Source organism: Bombina bombina, chromosome 6 (genome assembly GCF_027579735.1).
Source record: "Bombina bombina isolate aBomBom1 chromosome 6, aBomBom1.pri, whole genome shotgun sequence".
Lineage (NCBI taxonomy): Eukaryota > Metazoa > Chordata > Amphibia > Anura > Bombinatoridae > Bombina > Bombina bombina.
This window is the reverse complement of record NC_069504.1, coordinates 593,086,040-593,106,540: the sequence shown is the minus strand read 5'-3', so window position 1 is coordinate 593,106,540 and position 20,501 is coordinate 593,086,040. Positions and strand designations below refer to the sequence as shown.

Genomic DNA, 20,501 nt, shown 5'->3' with positions numbered 1-20,501 from the left:
ATGAAAATATATATATTTCATATTCCAATGTTCTGCACATAGCAGAATATGTTCTGTTTATTCATAAATACATATTTCTACATATATCTGATTTTTTTTGGTATAATATATATCTATACCTATATAGAGATGATTATATATAGGTATAGATATATACAGATATATATATATATATATATATATATATATATATATATATATATATGAATATCTATTTAACAATACATAGAACATATTTTGCTATGTGCAGAACATCGGAATGTTAAATATTTACAGTATATACATAGCTAAAACCTTTATTAAATATGAATATTGCATGAATATGTTTTCATCTACTTAATGGCAAAGGGCTTCAATGCACTTCTATATATGTCTATATATGTATACATATGTATACTACTAATGTGTTTATATGTGTATGTATGACTGTAATTACATATCTACACATATAAACCCTTGTAATATACCCCTTATTTCTCAGGGGCAAACATTTGCACTCCACTTGTAATCTAGCCCTTTATGTTCTATTATAATAATTTGGAAACAATATATTTTAATACAAAATACTACATATTTTTGCAATTAATAATTAAGAACAATGTGCAATAATTACAATAGAATTTCTATAGTTTACTTATGACGTGTTACAAACTAGTGACTCAACAATGTTACTTAGGAAACAACTAAATTGCTATCTTTCAGACCTCTGTGGTTCATCATACACGCATGTTTGTTATGTTTAGTATAATAATAATCAGCTAGATTACGAGTTTTGCGTTATGAGTGAAAAAGCATTGTTATGCTTCATAACAATGCTTTTTCCCCTAACGCTGCTATTACAAGTCTTGTAGGTATAGGTGTACCGCACACCTTTTTGCCCGTCACGCAACGTCAGTACCGCACTTTTAAAAATTCCTTTTTCAATGGGACTTCCATAGCGCCGGTATTACGAGTTTTACCTGGGAGGCCAAAAAGTGAGCGGTACACCCTATAACCACAAGATCCGTACTGCGATCTAAAGTCAGTAGTTATGAGTTTTACGTTACAGCATAAAACTCATAACTAAAGTGTTAAAAAGTACACTAACACCCATAAACTACCTATTAGCCCCTAAACCGAGGCCCTCCCGCATTGCAAACACTATAATACAAATATTAACCCCTAATCTGCCGCTCCGGACATCGCCGCCACTTAAAATATTTATTAACCCCTATTCCGCCGCTCCCCGTCATCGTAGCCACTATAATAAACCTATTAACCCTAAACCGCCGCACTCCTGCATTGCAAACACTATTTAAAGATTATTAACCCCTAATCTGCCGTCCGCCCACACCACCGCTATAATAAACCTATTAACCCCTAAACCGCAAACCACCCACAACGAAATATACTAAAATAAACTATTAACCCCTAAACTTCTGGCCTCCCACATCACTAACTCTACATAAATATATTAATCCCTAAACCTAACCCTAACGTAACCCTAACACCCCCTAACTTAAATATAATTAAAATAAATCTAAATAAACCTTACAATTATTAACTAAATAATTCATATTTAAAAATAAATACATACTTACCTGTAAACAAAGCCTAATCTAGCTACAAAATAACTAATAGTTACATTGTAGCTATCTTAGGTTTTATTTTTATTTCACAGGTAAGTTTGTATTTATTTTAACTGGGTAGACTAGTTAGTAAATAGTTATTAACTATTTACTAACTACCTAGTTAAAATAAATACAAAGTTACCTGTAAAATAAAACCTAACATGCCTTACACTAAAACCTAACATTACAACAAAATAAAATAAATTAATGAAATACAATTATCTAAATTACAAAAAACAACAACACTAAATTACACAAAATAAAAAACAAAATTATCAAAAATAAAAATGAATTACACCTAATCTAATAGCCCTATCAAAATAAAAAAGCCCACCCAAAATAAAAAAACCCTAGCCTACACTAAACTACCAATGGCCCTTAAAAGGGCCTTTTGCGGTGCATTGCCCCAAACAAATGAGCTATTTTACCTGTAAAAAAAATAATACAAACAACCCCCCCAACAGTAAAACCTACCACCCACACAACCAAACTCCCCAAATAAAAACCTATCTAAATAAACCTAAGCTAAACATTGCCCTGAAAAGTGCACTTGGTTGGGCATTTAGCTCTTTTACATTGCCCAAAACCCTAATCTAAAAATAAAACCCACCCAATAAACCCTTAAAAAAAACCTAACACTAACCCCCGATGATCCACTTACAGTTTTCGAAGACCAGACATCCATCCTCATCCAGGCGGCAGAAGTCTTCATCCAAGCGGGCAGAAGTCCTCCTCGAAGCTGGCAGAAGTCTTCATCCAAGCAGGCAGAAGTCTTTAACCAGATGGCATCTTCATCCATCCGGCACGGAGCGGGTCCATCTTCAAGACCTAGTGTTAGGTTTTTTTTAAGGGTTTATTGGGTGGGTTTTATTTTTAGATTAGGTTTTTGGGCAATGTAAAAGAGCTAAATGCCCTTTTAAGGGCAATGCCCATCCAAATGCCCTTTTCAGGGCAATGTTTAGCTTAGGTTTATTTAGATATTTTTTATTTGGGGGGTTTGGTTGTGTGGGTGGTGGGTTTTACTGTTGGGGGTTGTTTGTATTTTTTTTATAGGTAAAAGAGCTGATTTCTTTGGGGCAATGCCCTGCAAAATGCCCTTTTAAGGGCCATTGGCAGTTTAGTGTAGGCTAGGGTTTTATTTATTGTGGGTGGGCTTTTTTTATTTTGATAGGGCTATTCGATTAGGTGTAATTTGTTTTTATTTTTGAAAATATTGTTTTTTATTTTGTGTAATTAAGTGTTTATTTTTTTTGTAATTTAGATAATTGTATTTAATTAATTTAATTTATTTTATTTTATTGTAATGTTAGTCTTTATTGTAAGGCAGGTTAGGTTTTATTTTACAGGTAAATTTGTATTTATTTTAACTAGGTAGTTAGTAAATAGTTAATAACTATTTACTAACTAATCTACCTAGTTAAAATAAATACAAACTTACCTGTAAAATAAAAATAAAACCTAAGATAGCTACAATGTAACTATTAGTTATATTGTAGCTAGCTTAGGTTTTATTTTATAGGTAAGTTTGTATTTAGTTTTAAATAGGACTTATTTAGGTAATAATTGTAAGTTTAATTTAGATTTATTTTAATTATATTTAAGTTAGGGGGTGTTAGGGTTAGGGTTAATGGTTAGGGTTACGTTAGGGTTAGGTTTAGGGGTTAATATATTTATGTAATGTTAGTGATGTGGGAGGCCAGAGGTTATGGGGTTAATTACTTTAGTATAGTGGTGGCGACATTGGGGGCAGCAGATTAGGGGTTAATAAGTGTAATGTTGGTGGCGGCGATGTTAGGGGCAGCATCTATGCTGCATCTATGGGGAAATCGTGCACGAGCACGTCAAAGCAGCGCTTGGATTTTGGTGCGGTATGGAGCTCAATGCCACCATATCGCCTGCACAAGCCTGCTTTTTTAAAACCTGTAATAGCAGCGCTATAGGGAGGTGAAATAACCACGCTTTTGTGGCGCTCGTTAATTTCCCTATAGTGCTCAAAACTCGTAATGTAGCTGATTTTGTTTTTTCTTTTCTTCCATAAATCACCATCTATGGTCGCTGACTCAATATATCTAAACAATGGTTTAAAATAAAATCCTTCTTTAAGCAGATGAAGCATAGTAAGTTCTAAAAACTATGTAGCAATTGCATTTCTACTTAGTTTGGATTTTTTATCCTGTTACTTAGTCCCATATTTATCATGGTGCGTGTGGACAAAGTTACTAGATAGGAAACCTGTCCTCATATATTTGGGGCCTCCGAGGCAGCATCCAGAGTTTACCATTGTGCATGCAAACGCTTGAGCGGCCTTTCTTCCTTCTCTTGTACCACCAATTGCATAAAAGCAGGGCTTATTAGTCATCCAGGACAAAATAATCTTGGATGTGGAGTTTAATAAATGGGAGCCATAGAGTTGCAGGATTTCACCCTCCTAGATATACAGTCTAGCTCACAAATGTAATAGTGCAAACTCCAAATGACTAATGTACAACTTTTGTGCTATATATCATTATTAGGATCAAGACTCCTTCGTCTCCTTCCAGCAAGTTATTCTGATGGTGTTTATCAAGCAATACAGGAGCCTCACCTTCCAAATCCAAGACACATTAGTAATGTTGCAATGAAGGGAGATTCAGGCCAGTCCTCATACAGAAACCGAACTGTGCTAGGAGTTTTTTTTGGTAAGGCGGAGCAGTGATTATAATAAAATTACATTTTTTAAGTTATGATTTTAAATACTGTATACATTGATATAATGAAGCTATGTCCTTCAAATGTGCCAATGTATATTCTCTTCTGTTTTATATACCTTGAAATATGTTTGGTAATATATACATTTCTAAAACCATTAAACAACTCAATCACCCTAATTTCAATCAATCAGAATTCCTAGGTTAAGTGCATTACATGGCTTTTTTGTGGGTTATTCAAATTAGAACCTATTCCACACTATTTAAAAACCATGCAATAACCATGTTTTTTAGACTTCGGACATGGGGCCTGATCTGAAAAGTCTCATCATTACTGTGAGTCCTAAAAAAAATGTTTATTTAGCTGTGTAGTGTTCTTTATGTGAAACAGAGACTCCTACATTACAAAAGGTCTAAAAAAAATCCCAAATATTTAGTATGATTTCTCTCCATGCCGGCAATGTTTTGAATATCAGGCCCTTAATGTTCTGAATTTTCAATTTCAACACACTAGACATTTTAAAAATGTGCCTCTATCAAACGAAAAATCTTATCCCCTTGCACCAAAGGGATGTAGGCACTATGTCACACAGTACGTTGCCCAACCCACTGTGTTGACTTAGTACCACATCCAACACAGGGGCACATGCGGCAGTTCCTGCTGTCAGTTTTGACAATGGAGACTGCAGCTGGGGTCAGAAGGCATCTGCCTTCGTATGGTAAAGAAGCACTGAAGCCACATTGCCGATACAGACAGTGACACAGACAGTGTAACTGTCTGTATCTGAAGGGGTGGTGACATCAAGGAGGGAGGTGGGTGGGTGGCTCACTGCTGGAGTGGAAGGGGAGGAAGGGGAGGGTTTCTTATGCTACAGAAAATAAATTATTAGGAAAGGGAGGAGTGGGTCCCTATTCAGCAAAGGGGCTTATGAGAGGGGAGAGGGGGCCCTACAATATGATTGCTTGGAGGAGGATAGGGGATAACCACACTACATAATTTTTTGATTAATAAATACAGGGAGCACAAATTAAAATTATTCATATGACATTTTTAACGCCAGACAAAATGGCAAAAATTGTTAAAGTAAGAGAGGTTTGGTGTAATAAATGTGGTACTAGGGAAGCAAACATACTACATAGTTTTTGGTATTGTTACAAAATTAAAAAAAATGGTACAAAACTCTTAACTGGTTGAGAAGCTTATTTCAGATAAGAAATTATTTCGAAGTTTGGAATATTATTTTTCTCTTACATGGTTCTAAATTTAAAAAGAATACTACATTTATGAATCTGACAATATTAACTGGAAGGAAAATAATACTCAGATTATGGAAATTCCGTAAGGGAATTAGAGAATCTAATTTGTGAACTTCATAGCTTAAAACAGAGCAGATGGATACCTTATCCCTTATAGATAATTACATAAGAATCTTTATACAGATAGTGGAAAATGTTACGGCTAGATTATGAGTTGTGCGTTAGGTTTAAAAAGCAGCGTTAAGAGGTCCTAACGCTGCTTTTTAACGCCCGCTGGTATTATGAGTCTTGCAGGTACAGGTGTACCGCTCACTTTTTTGGCCAGACTTGGAAATACCGCAAATCCACTTACGTAAATTGCGTATCCTCTTTTCTCTTGTAAGGTGTATCCAGTCCACGGGTTCATCCATTACTTGTGGGATATTCTCCTTCCCAACAGGAAGTTGCAAGAGGACACCCACAGCAGAGCTGTCTATTTAGCTCCTCCCCTAACTGCCACCCCCAGTCATTTTCTTGCAACTCTCGACAAGAAAGGAAGTATCAAGAGATATGTGGTGACTTAGTGTAGTTTTACCTTCAATCAAGAGTTTATTTTTAAACAGTACCGGCGTTGTACTGTTTTACTCTCAGGCAGAAATTAAAAGAAGAGTTCTGCCTGGAGATTTGATGATCTTAGCGGTTTGTAACTAAGGTCCACTGCTGTTCTCACACATAACTGAAGAATATGGGACAACTTCAGTTGGGGGGACGGCCTGCAGATTACCTGCTTTGAGGTATGTTCAGTATTTTTATTTCTAGAGAGATGATATGAGTTCTAGAAAATGCTGACAGAGCCTTGAGTATTGAGGTAAGCCTGATGCAGTGATTTAACAGTGACTGGGATCATGCTTACAGAACAGGGTAATACTCATGTTAATGCTTATATTACTTAGGGACAAAACGTTTACATGATTTTAAAAATAGGACGTTTTTTTCTCTGAGGGAGATAACTCTTTATTTGGGGCCTAGTTTCCACATAGCTAATCAGATACTCCTAGGAGTACTTTCTTAAGGCCCCTCTGGCATCCAGTACATGGTGGGAGGGGCCTATTTTAGCACTCCAAATGCGCAGATTTTATTCAGACTGAGACATCCAGCTTCCCTAGAGGAGTCTTCTGACACCTGAGGACCATTACAAGGGGTTTATTTCTGCACAAAATCGTATTTGAGGGCAGGTAGGAGCCTCGGCAGAGCTGTGGCAGGGTGCTCAACTGTTTTTTAACGTTTTTCAATCCGGTTTGGGGCCTAAGGGATTAATCATCCATTTGCAAGTGGGTGCAATGCTGCTTTAGTCCCTTACACACACTGTAAAAATTTCAAAGAATTTGCTATATTTTTTCACTGTTTTGCAGTTTAAGTTTTAGTTTTTTTTCTCTTAAAGGCACAGTAACGTTTTTGTTTAATTGCTGTTTTACCTTTATTAAAGTGTTTTCCAAGCTTGCTTGTCTCATTACTAGTCTGTTAAACATGTCTGACATAGAGGAAACTCCTTGTTCAATATGTTTAGAAGCCATGGTGGAACCCCCTCTTAGAATGTGTACCAAATGTACTGAAATTTCTATAAACTATAAAGACCATATTATGGCGCTTAAAGAATTATCTCCAGGGGATTCTCTGACTAAAAAAAGGGAGATTATGCCGTCTAACTCTCCCCATGTGTCAGAACTTATAACTCCTGCTCAAGTGACGCCAAGTACATCTAGCGCGTCTAATTCATTTACCTTGCAGGACATGGCGGCAGTTATGAGTAATACCCTCACAGAGGTATTTTCCAAACTGCCAGGGTTACAAGGAAAGCGAGACAGCTCTGGGGCTAGAACTAATACAGAGCTTTCTGATGCTTTGATGCCTGTGTCCGATATTCCCTCACATTACTCAGAAGCCGAGGCAGATGAGCTTCTATCTGTGGGTGACATTTCAGACTCAGGCAAGGCGTTACTTCAGCCTGATTCTGAAATGACAGCGTTTAAATTTAAGCTTGAACACCTCCGCTTATTGCTTAGGGAGGTTTTAGCGACTCTGGATGACTGTGACCCCATTGTGGTTCCAGAGAAATTGTGTAAAATGGACAAATACTTTGCAGTGCCTGTTTACACTGATGTTTTTCCAGTCCCTAAGAGGTTTTTGGAAATTATTACTAAGGAATGGGATAGACCAGGTGTGCCGTTCTCTCCCCCTCCTGCTTTCAAAAAGATGTTTCCCATAGATGCTGCTATGCGGGACTCGTGGCAGACGGTCGCTAAGGTGGAGGGAGCAGTCTCTACCCTAGCTAAGCATACAACTATCCCCGTCGAGGACAGTTGTGCTTTCCTAGAGCCTATGGATAAAAAATTGGAGGGCCTCCTTAAGAAAATTTTTATACATCAAGGTTTTATCCTCCAGCCTCTTGCATGCATAGCCCCAGTTACTGCTGCAATGGCTTTTTGGTTTGAGTCTCTTGAGGAGTCTCTGCAGGTAGAGACCCCGTTAGACTATATTCTAGACAGGATTAAAGCTCTTAAATTAGTTAATTCCTTTATTTCTGACGCAGTTTTTCAGTTAACCAAGCTAACGGCTAAGAATTCAGGTTTTGCCATTTTGGAGCGTAGGGCGCTATGGCTTAATTCCTGGTCAGCAGACGTTACTTCAAAGTCTAAACTTCTTAACATGCCCTTCAAGGGATCAGACCCTATTCAGGCCTGGTCTGAAGGAGATCATTTCTGATATTACTAGAGGAAAAGGCCACGCCCTTCCTCAGGATAGGTCCAATAAGTTAAGGACCAAACAGAATAATTTTCGTTCTTTTCGAAACTTCAAGAGTGGTGCAGCTTCAACTTCCTCTAATGCAAAACAAGAGGGAAATTTCACCCAGTCCAAACCAGTCTGGAGACCTAACCAGGCTTGGAACAAGGGGAAGCAGGCCAAGAAACCTGCGGCTGCCTCTAAGACATCATGAAGGAGTAGCCCCCGATCCGAGTCCGGATCTAGTGGGGGGCAGACTTTCTCTCTTCGCCCAGGCTTGGGCAAGAGACGTCCAGGATCCCTGGGCACTAGAGATTGTTTTCCAGGGATATCTTCTGGAATTCAAAAGGTCATCTCCAAAGGGGAGATTTCATCTCTCACAACTATCTGTAAACCAGATAAAAAGAGAGGCATTCTTACGTTGCGTTCAAGACCTACTGGTTATGGGAGTGATCCATCCAGTTCCAAGAGAGGAACAGGGGCTGGGTTTCTATTCAAACCTGTTTCTAGTTCCCAAAAAAGAGGGAACTTTCAGACCTATCTTGGATTTCAAGATCCTAAACAAATTTCTCAGGGTCCCATCCTTCAAGATGGAGACAATCCTAACCATCCTCCCTATGATCCAGGAGGGTCAATATATGACTACAGTGGACTTAAAGGATGCTTATCTCCACATTCCGATTCACAGAGATCATCATCAGTTCCTCAGGTTCGCCTTCCTAGACAGGCATTACCAGTTTGTGGCTCTTCCCTTCGGGTTAGCCACGGCACCAAGAATCTTTATGAAGGTTCTAGGGTCCCTTCTGGCGGTTCTAAAGCCGCGGGGCATATCGGTAGCCCCTTACCTAGACAACATTCTGATTCAGGCATCTACTCTTCAAATTGCCAAGTCCCATACGGACATTGTTCTGGCCTTTCTGAGGTCTCATGGGTGGAAAGTGAACATAGAATAGAGTTCTCTCTCTCTTGTCACAACAGTTTCCTTCCTAGGAACTCTAATAGATTCAGTAGAAATGAAAATTTTTCTGACAGAAGTCAGGATATCAAAGCTTCTAACTTCTTGCCGTGCTCTTCATTCCACTCCTCAGTCATCAGTGGCTCAGTGTATGGAAATGATCGGCCTAATGGTAGTGGCAATGGACATAGTTCCGTTTGCCTGCCTACATCTCAGACCACTGCAACTTTGCATGCTCAACCAGTGGAATGGGGACTACACAGATTTGTCTCCTCTGTTAGATCTGGATCAAGAGACCAGGGATTCTCTTCTCTGGTGGTTATCTCGGGTCCATCTGTCCAGGGGAATGAGTTTCCGCAGACCAGAGTGGACTATAGTGACGACAGATGCCAGCCTTCTGGAACTCCCTGAAGGCTCAGGGTTCGTGGACTCAGGAGGAAGCCCTCCTTCCGATAAACATTCTGGAACTAAGAGCGATATTCAATGCTCTTCAGGCTTGGCCTCAACTAGCTGCGGCCAAGTTCATCAGATTTCAGTCGGACAATATCACGACTGTAGCATATATCAACCATCAAGAGGGAACAAGGAGTCCCCTGGCCATGATGGAGGTTTCCAAGATAATTCTATGGGCAGAGATTCACTCTTGCCATCTCTCAGCTATCCATATCCCAGGAGTAGAGAACTGGGAGGCAGATTTTCTAAGTCGGTAGACTTTTCATCCGGGGGAGTGGGAGCTCCATCTGGAGGTATTTGCCCAGCTGATTCATCTATGGGGCAAACCAGAACTGGATCTGATGGCATCTCGTCAGAACGCCAAGCTTCCTTGTTACGGGTCCAGGTCAAGGGATCCCCAGGCAACGATGATAGATGCTCTAGCAGTGCCCTGGTCCTTCAGCCTGGCTTATGTGTTTCCACATTTTCCTCTCCTCCCTCGTCTGATTGCCAAGATCAAGCAGGAGAGAGCTTCAGTGATTTTGATAGCACCTGCGTGGCCATGCAGGACTTGGTAGGCAGATCTGGTGGACATGTCATCCTTCCCACCATGGACTCTGCGGCTGAGGCAGGACCTTCTACTCCAAGGTCCATTCAAACATCCAAATCTAGTTTCTCTGCGTCTGACTGCTTGGAGATTGAACGCTTGATTTTATCAAAGCGTGGTTTCTCCGAGTCGGTCATTGATACCTTGATTCAGGCTCGAAAGCCTGTCACCAGGAAAATCTATCATAAGATATGGTGTAAATATCTTCATTGGTGTGAATCCAAGGGTTACTCGTGGAGTAAAGTCAGGATTCCTAGGATACTATCTTTTCTCCAAGATGGATTGGAAAAGGGATTATCGGCTAGTTCCTTAAAGGGACAGATTTCTGCTCTGTCTATTCTTTTTCACAAGCGCCTGGCTGATGTTCCAGACGTTCAGGCGTTTTGTCAGGCTTTGGTTAGAATCAGGCCTGTGTTTAAACCTGTTGCTCCGCCATGGAGTTTAAATTTGGTTCTTAAGGTTCTTCAAGGGGTTCCCTTTGAACCCTTGCATTCCATAGATATCAAGCTGTTATCTTGGAAAGTTCTGTTTTTAGTCGCTATCTCTTCGCCTCGAAGAGTTTCAGAGTTATCTGCCATGCAGTGTAATTCCCCTTATCTGATCTTCCATGCAGATAAGGTAGTTTTACATACCAAACCTGGGTTTCTTCCTAAGGTAGTATCTAATAGAAATATCAATCAGGAAATTGTTGTTCCTTCACTGTGTCCTAATCCTTCTTCAAAGAAGGAACGTCTATTACACAATTTTGACGTGGTTCGTGCTTTAAAGTTTTATTTACAAGCTACTAAGGATTTTCGTCAAACATCTGCATTGTTTGTCATCTACTCTGGACAGAGGAGAGGCCAAAAGGCTTCGGCATCTTCTCTTTCTTTTTGGCTGAGAAGCATAATCCGTTTAGCTTATGAGACTGCTGGCCAACAGCCTCCTGAAAGAATTACAGCTCATTCCACTAGAGCGGTAGCTTCCACATGGGCTTTTAGAAATGAGGCCTCTGTTGAACAGATTTGTAAGGCGGCGACTTGGTCTTCGCTTCATACTTTTTCCAAATTTTACAAATTTGATACTTTTGCTTCTTCGGAGGCTATTTTTGGGAGAAAGGTCTTACAGGCAGTGGTGCCTTCCGTTTAAGTACCTGCCTTGTCCCTCCCTTCATCAGTGTCCTAAAGCTTTGGTATTGGTATCCCACAAGTAATGGATGAACCCGTGGACTGGATACACCTTACAAGAGAAAACAAAATTTATGCTTACCTGATAAATTTCTTTCTCTTGTGGTGTATCCAGTCCATGGCCCGCCTTGTCACTTTACGGCAGGTGTTTTTTATTTTTAAACTACAGTCACCACTGCACCCTATAGTTTCTCCTTTTTTCTTGCTTGTCTTCGGTCGAATGACTGGGGGTGGCAGTTAGGGGAGGAGCTATATAGACAGTTCTGCTGTGGGTGTCCTCTTGCAACTTCCTGTTGGGAAGGAGAATATCCCACAAGTAATGGATGAACCCGTGGACTGGATACACCACAAGAGAAAGAAATTTATCAGGTAAGCATAAATTTTGTTTTTTCAATGGGACTTGCATAGCGCCGGTATTACGAGTATGCCAAAAAGTGAGCGGTAGACCCTCTCCTGTCAAGACTGGTACCGCATTTTAAAGTCAGTAGTTAAGAGTTTTATGGGCTAACGCCGTAGCATAAAACTCTTAACTAAAGTGCTAAAAAGTACACTAACACTCATAAACTACCTATTAACCCCTAAACCGAGGCCCTCCCGCATCGCAAACACTAAAAGAAAAATTTTAACCCCTAATCTGCCAAACCGGACATCGCAGCCACAATAATAAACATATTAACCCCTAAACCGCCGCACTCCCGTCTCACAAACATTAGTTAAATATTATTAACCCCTAATCTGCCGTCCCTAACATCGCTGACACCTACCTACATTTATTAACCCCTAATCTGCCGCCCCCAACGTCACCGCCACTATACTAAAGTTATTAACCCCTAAATCTAAGTCTAACACCCCCTAACTTAAATATAATTAAAATAAATCTAAATAAATATTCCTATCATTAACTAAATTCCTATTTAAAACTAAATACTTACCTATAAAATAAATCCTAAAATAGCAACAATATAACTAATAGTTACATTGTAGCTAGCTTAGGGTTTATTTTTATTTTACAGGCAAGTTTGTATTAATTTTAACTAGGTAGAATAGTTACGAAATAGTTATTAACTATTTAATAACTACATAGCTAAAATAAATACAAAGTTACCTGTAAAAGAAAACCTAACCTAAGTTACAATTACACCTAACACTACACTATAATTAAATTTATTCCCTAAATTAAATACAGTTAAATACAATTAAATAAAATTATCTAAAGTACAAAAAAAAACTCCCACTAAATTACAAAAAATAATAAACAAAACTAATTACACCTAATCTAATCCCCCTAACAAAATAAAAAAGCCCTCCCAAAATAAAAAAAGCCCTACCCTACACTAAATTACAAATAGCCCTTCAAATGGCCTTTTGCGGGGCATTGCCCCAAAGTAATTGGCTCTTATACCTGTAAAAATAATTACAAATCCCCCCCAACATTAAAACCCCCGCCCACACAACCAACCCTACTCTAAAACCCACCCAATACCCCCTTAAAAAAACCTAACACTAACCACTTGAAGATCACCTTTCTGGGAGAAGTCTTCATCCAACCGGGCCGAAGTCCTCAACGAAGCCGGGCGAAGTGGTCCTCCAGATGGGCAGAAGTCTTCATCCAGATGGCATCTTCTATCTTCATCCATCCGGGGCAGAGCGGGTCCATCTTCAAGACATCCGACGTGGAGCATCCTCTTCATCCGGCGGCCGACAACTGAATGAATGTTCCTTTAAATTACGTCATCCAAGATAGTGTCCCTTCAATTCCGATTGGCTGATAGAATTCTATCAGCCAATCGGAATTAAGGTAGAAAAAATCCGATGCGATGGTGAGAGAGTTGAACATGTTTTTTTTTTTACTAATGCTATGCATTTTATTTTTTTTAAGGCTTTTGGCATAGTGCCAAATATCATACCTATGGTTGATATTTGGATAGTCCTCTCTTAGAATCTTCTTTATGCTCATGTGTCGGTCTGTAGCTACAACGACGGCCAAAACACCAGAAGCCATGAGTTAGTTAATCGATCATCGAAATGCTTTTGCCTCCATGGCAACAAAAGACGTTGCTTCCGAAACTTGTACAATCTGAACATCGAGATTTTTTTTGGTCTTGTCGTCCATCACAGTATATGTGCAATATTTAGCAGAAAAACCAGGGCTGTCACATTTCCCATCACCAGTAACACTGATTGGTTTTCCTTTTACTGCACGTATATTTTGAGCGAACTCATTTTTCCAATATGTGTCGATGACTGGAAATAAAAAAGTTTTCTGATAGGAATAATAGGTTGCCTTGCTTAGAAAAGACACTCCAAAAAGTTAATGAATCTTGTCAAACTGGATTGCCAGAAAAGAGAATAGAAGAACAGGCCATGATATTTCCAATTGGTCTATTACCGATTGTGGGTTGACTCACCCACAGTGTGCTATTGTGACTTGCTTCACACTCTCCTGTCACAACTAGCATTGTTCCAACCAATTGTTTATTAATTGACATCATTGGTGCGTTACATGCTATTTTGAACTGGCATGGTATTAATTTTAAAATTTCATCAAGGCAATTCTCAAAGACTATTCACGAACATAATCTTCATTTGATTTCTCAAATAACATTAAAAATTCATCCGCTGTATCTTCAGTTGTTTCAGGATTATAAGTGATGTCTTTCAAATCTTCATCCATTGGTTCAATTGCAGAAATTTCTAAACTTTGAATGCTTTTTTCGTCAGGATTTAATGTTTCTTCTCCTTGGACAATTGTCATTCCTTCGTTTTCTGTAACGATCACTGCTGGTGCTTCAACTTCTCTAACAGCTACAATATCCATATTTGCTTCTGATGTTGGAGAAACCAAAGCACTTGGTATTTCTGTAGAACTGTGCAGAGTATGTTGAGAAAATGTAAATTGAGAAACGCTTGTTTCAGAAGAGACGTCACCCATTGTCCAAGTGTACTTATCCATCATTTTGTGTAAGTCTTTGGTCGTGGTCGATTTAGTCTTATTTTTTTTAATGATTGGATTTGTTTGAACAGTGACACTTACAGTGGCATATAAGGGATTAAATTCCATTGATTGATCCTTTAGAATTTTAATTTCAGTATTAGTTGTTGCATCAACTTTACTCTGATTTACATGTTGTCCACATGCATGGAATATGTGAATTCTTTCTCGACTTTCATACACATACGGTTCATAGCCGGTAGAAGTCGATACAAAGTTTGTTGGTTCTGTTGGCACTCTTGATGATTCCACTGTTGAGGAAGTATTTCCAGATTTATATATTCTTGATCGAAAGATTGTTGGAATTGATGTATCTTTTAAATAACGACTCACTCCGTGTGTGTAGTATGAGTCTGGATGAAAGTGCAGAGAACACATTCGATATCTTGTTGCCTTGTTTGTTTCGTAAACCAATTGAACCATTTCTTCAAGTTCCTCTGGTTTATATTGATTTGTTTGATGAAGCTATAGCCGTATTCTCTCATGTGTTTTCGGGAAAACGTGTAGAGATACAGATGGATTTGATCGCCCTTTCTTTGTTGAACTGAGACATCCTATGACAATGCAGTTAGGCATTGTAAGATTTTCCTAATAGAAATCAAATAAAAAACAATAAAAAAATGTATATTTTATAATCTTTAAAAAAAAAAAATTGACAATATATTATTAAATTATATATTTATTAAAAAAATTAGAAATATGCTTCAAGAGACATACATAGGTTGATAAATGTGAACCTTTGTAAGTAGTAATAGTATGACTCGCTTATATTTTTTATTTTTTAATTGTTTTAATAAAGTGTGTGTATTAGTTGTTGTTTCTGTACTCTTAATCACTTTGTGTGTGCTATGATAAATTATGTGTTATATATGTATATATATATATATATATATATATATATATATATATATATATATATATATATTATGTTTAAATAATTTTTATTGTTTTATATTTTTCGAAGAACAAGAATACATAAATAAAATAATGTAACATGAAATATCTTTTCTTCTGTTGCCCTCTGAGTTGGGAAATGCTGCGTTACATGTATACAGTGACATATAGGTTACAGATAATTAGTTTGTATATGCATAAACACACTGTATTGTTGACTGGTCACATTAATATCTTAACAATATGTTGCCGTTTACCCATGAGCAGTTCTATCATAAATCTAACAGTAGACTATCACCACTCAAACTGTGGTTAACATTCATCACTAAACTGCATCTTCCAAGCCACTGGTTCAGCTTGTTTTTTATAACTATATTACTCTACATAAATATATCTGGCTGAAACTTTCGTGACTAAGAGTAATCTTTTGTACCCAGACATTTCCCGTATCTTGAAATAAATAATCTAGTAAACATAGGGTTGGGTAACTTGGAATTAAAACCTTAAGATTTAACAATTGAAAAGGGGGTTGCAGGGGTAGGGGGGGTAGGGGGGAGTGACGACACCTTGTTTCTTGGTCTATAATATGTGCATATCAATGTGTTTAGTGTGGTTATATTTTGATGGCCACTTAGATCTCTGATCTCCAGTTATCTCACGGGGTTGAGGAACCATTACTTATCCAGTAATACCACACTGCTTGGGTTGTTTCCTTGTTATCTAGTGTATTTGACGCTATCTCGTACATGGTGTATGGATATTGGATTTTGTTGTGTATCTCTGTCCAAGTTGGAGCTCCAGTTTTCCAATATTTAGCTATGCATATCCTCGTGATTGTGCATAAGATCTTAATAAATTTATTGATATGTTTATGGTATTTACTGATATGTTCATGTAATAAAGCCTGTTGGATCGTGAGATTGATGTTTTCATCTAGCATCTGACTGAGGAAGGTAGATAGTCTGACCCATGTCCCCTTAACTTCCCTGCAGTCCCACCACATGTGTCTGTAAGTCCCTATTTCTCCACAACCTCTATAACATAATCTGCTGCCTTGTGGGTACATATGGGCCGTTCGTGTTGGGGTTAAGTACCAACGGTGGATAGTTTTAGTAACATTTTCTTTAAGATCTACACTAATCAGCCCTTTCTCTGCATTCTGAAACATTGATTCCCATTCCTTTATGTCTTTACAAATAAGAAGTTCCTGTTCCCAAGTCAGCATAGTCAAGGTCTTGGAAGTGTTTTGGTTGGCCTGTATAGACACATACAGTAGGGATATAGTATGTTTGTTGCGTTCTTCTGTTTTACAGAAGATTTCTATTGGTGTGGTGGTCTCTTCTCTAGGGTGTTTTATGTATGTTTGTAAGACATATATATATATATATTTTAAAGGGACTTGAAACCCAAATTTTTTTCTTTCGTGATTTAGAAAGAGCATGTCTTTTTAAACAACTTTATAATTTAACTTGATTTTCTCATTTGCTTCATTCTCTTGATATAACTTGCTGAAAAGCATATCTAGATATGCTCATTAGCTGCTGGTTGATGCACATGTGCGATTAGCTAACACATGTGCATTGCTATTTCTTCAATAAAGGATATCTAAAGAATTGATCAAATTAGATAATCAAAGTAAATTGTGTATTTATATGTCTTATATTTGTTATATGAATGTTATGAATTCATTATTGTACTTTATGCATGTTAATATATGTTGTGTGTATTAGAAATGTATATTAATTCTTTATTTTTTTTAAATATATACTGTGTTTGTATAGTATGAGAGTGTGTTTTTTGGATGTGTCTTTATTGTGTTTTTAATTTGTGTGTGTGTGTCTATAACAATCTCTTTTATATGTGTCTTAATATTTGTATTGTGTATGCTGACATATATTTTTTTAATTTTGTTAAAATTGTATTAGTGATATGACATTTGGTCTATTGTTTGTGTTATTATATAGTGTTTGTTTTTGTAAATAAATTTCGAGTAGTCACTATTGCCTAGATTTAGAGTTTTGTCGGTAAGCCAATCAGATTGAGCTCGCATTCTATTGGCTGTTCCGATCAGCCAATAGAATGCGAGCTCAATCTGATTGGCTGATCGGATCGGCCAATCGGATTGAACTTGATTCTGATTGGCTGATTCCATCAGCCAATCAGAATTTTCCTACCTTAATTCCGATTGGCTGATAGAATCCTATCAGCCAATCGGAATTCGAGGGACGCCATCTTGGATGACGTCCCTTAAAGGAACCGTCATTCGTCGGGAAGTCATCGGAAGAAGAGGACGGATCCGCGCTGGAGGTCTTCAAGATGGAGCCGGTCGTCATCGGATGAAGATAGAAGATGCCGCTTGGATCAAGATGGTTGCCGGTCCGGATCGCCTCTTCTTCCCGGATAGGATGAAGACTTTGGAGCCTCTTCTGGACCTCTTCAGCCGCCGGATGATGGATCGCCAGCCCCCGCTTGGGTTGGATGAAGATTTTGGAGCCAGGACCGATCGGTGATACCCAGTGAAGTGAAGATAAGGTAGGAAGATCTTCAGGGGCTTAGTGTTAGGTTTATTTTAGGGGGGTTTGGGGGGGGGTATTGTATGTGTTTTTACAGGCAAAAGAGCTGAATTTCTTGGGGCATGCCCCGCAAAGGGTAAGGTAAAAGAGCTTTGAACTTTTGTAATTTAGAATAGGGTAGGGCATTTTTTTATTTTGGGGGTCTTTGTTATTTTATTAGGGGGCTTAGAGTAGGTGTAATTAGTTTAAAATTGTTGTAATTTTTTCTAATGTTTGTAAATATTTTTTTATTTTTTGTAACTTAGTTCTTTTTTATTTTTTGTACTTTAGTTAGTTTATTTAATTGTAGTTATTTGTAGGAATTGTATTTAATTTATTTATTGATAGTGTAGTGTTAGGTTTAATTGTAGATAATTGTAGGTATTTTATTTAATTAATTTAATGATAGTATAGTGTTAGGTTTAATTGTAACTTAGGTTAGGATTTATTTTACAGGTAATTTTGTTATTATTTTAACTAGGTAACTATTAAATAGTTCTTAACTATTTAATAGCTATTGTACCTGGTTAAAATAATTACAAAGTTGCCTGTAAAATAAATATTAATCCTAAAATAGCTACAATGTAATTATTTGTTATATTGTAGCTATATTAGGGTTTATTTTACAGGTAAGTATTTAGCTTTAAATAGGAATAAGTTATTTAATAAGAGTTAATTTATTTCGTTAGAATAAAATTATATTTAACTTAGGGGGGTGTTAGGGTTAGACTTAGCTTTAGGGGTTAATACATTTATTATAGTAGCGGTGAGTTCCGGTCGGCAGATTAGGGGTTAATGTTTGAAGTTAGGTGTCGGCGATGTTAGGGAGGGCAGATTAGGGGTTAATACTATTTATTATAGGGTTAGTGAGGCGGATTAGGGGTTAATAACTTTATTATTGTAGCGGTGCGGTCCGCTCGGCAGATTAGGGGTTAATAAGTGTAGGCAGGTGGAGGCGACGGTGTGGGGGGCAGATTAGGAGTTAATAAATATAATATAGGGGTCGGCGGTGTTAGGGGCAGCAGATTAGGGGTACATAAGGATAACGTAGGTGGCGGCACTTTGCGGTCGGCAGATTAGGGGTTAATTATCGTAGGTAGCTGGCGGCGACGTTGTGGGGGGCAGATTAGAGGTTAATAAATATAATATAGGGGTCGGCGGTGATAGGGGCAGCAGATTAGGGGTACATAAGTATAACGTAGGTGGCGGTCGGCAGATTAGGGGTTAAAAAAATTTAATCGAGTGGTGGCGATGTGGGGGGACCTCAGTTTAGGGGTACATAAGTAGTTTATGGGTGTTAGTGAACTTTAGAGCACAGTAGTTAAGAGCTTTATAAACCGGCGTTAGCCCAAAAAGCTCTTAACTACTGACTTTTTTCTGCGGCTGGAGTTTGGTCGTTAGATTTCTAACGCTCACTTCAGACACGACTCTAAATACCGGAGTTAGGAAGATCCCATTGAAAAGATAGGATACGCAATTGACGTAAGGGGATCTGCGGTATGGAAAAGTCGCAGCTGAAAAGTGAGCGTTAGACCCTTTCCTGACTGACTCCAAATACCGGCGGTAGCCTAAAACCAGCTTTAGGAGCCTCTAACGCTGGTTTTGACGGCTACCGCCAAACTCTAAATCTAGGCCTATGTTTTTGCTGATATCAAATTAACTGTGTTTGAGCGTGTGTACTATTAAATTATGTACGTTGATCTGTCTATAGATTATGAATATGTTCTGGTATAGATTTTGTGTAGTCAGTGTGTTATGTGTGTGTTAAACATTTTTTGGGTTATGATCAAGTATTGTGTGTTATAAATATAGTGTTTGTTTTATGATATTTTGTGAGTTTTTTTATTATGTGTGTTACAAAATCCTGTGTATGTATCTGAAAATTTGTGTGTTAAAGGGACACTGAACCCAAATTTTTTCTTTCATGATTCAGATAGAGTATGCAATTTTAAGCCACTTTCTAATTTATTCCTATTATCAATTGTTCTTCATTCTCTTGCTATCTTTATTTTAAAAAGAAGACATCTAAGCTTTTTTTTTTAATTCAGAACTATGGACAGAACTTTTTTATTGGTGGATGAGTTTATCCACCAATCACCAAGAACAAAGCAGGTTGATCACCAAAAATGGGCCGGCATCTAAACTTACTTTCTTGCATTTCAAATAAAGATACCAAGAGAATGAAGAAAATTTGATAATAGAAGTAAATTAGAAAGTTGCTTAAAATGTCATGCTCTATCTGAATCACGAAAGAAAAAATTTGGGTACAGTGTCCCTTTAAGAGTATTATATGATATTGTGAGTGTATGAAAACTTTATTTGTAGTGTGAATGTTATGTTTTTTGTTATTATATATGTGTCGTAAAATACTGTTTGTTATTATTGTATTTTTCAGTGTTATGAAATAGTGTGTATGTGTGTTATAATATGGTTACTTGATATTTTAATTTAAAAAATCTTTGAATTTTTTATCCAGTATTGTCAATATTATATATTATAAAATATTATGTTTTCAGTGTATGATATATATATATATATATATTTATATATATATATATATATATATATATATATATATATATATATATA

General features: G+C 37.6%; 1 protein-coding gene across 1 annotated transcript in view; it reads left to right on the top strand.

The window, feature by feature from the left end:
- Positions 1-20,501, top strand: part of LOC128663307 (dual oxidase 1-like) — a 485,563-nt gene that overhangs the window by 42,048 nt on the left and 423,014 nt on the right. Inside the window, exon 4 of the mRNA XM_053717572.1 lies at positions 4,124-4,288. Within this exon, the coding sequence (XP_053573547.1) occupies positions 4,124-4,288 (165 nt within the window). The remainder of the gene's footprint in view (positions 1-4,123; positions 4,289-20,501) is intronic.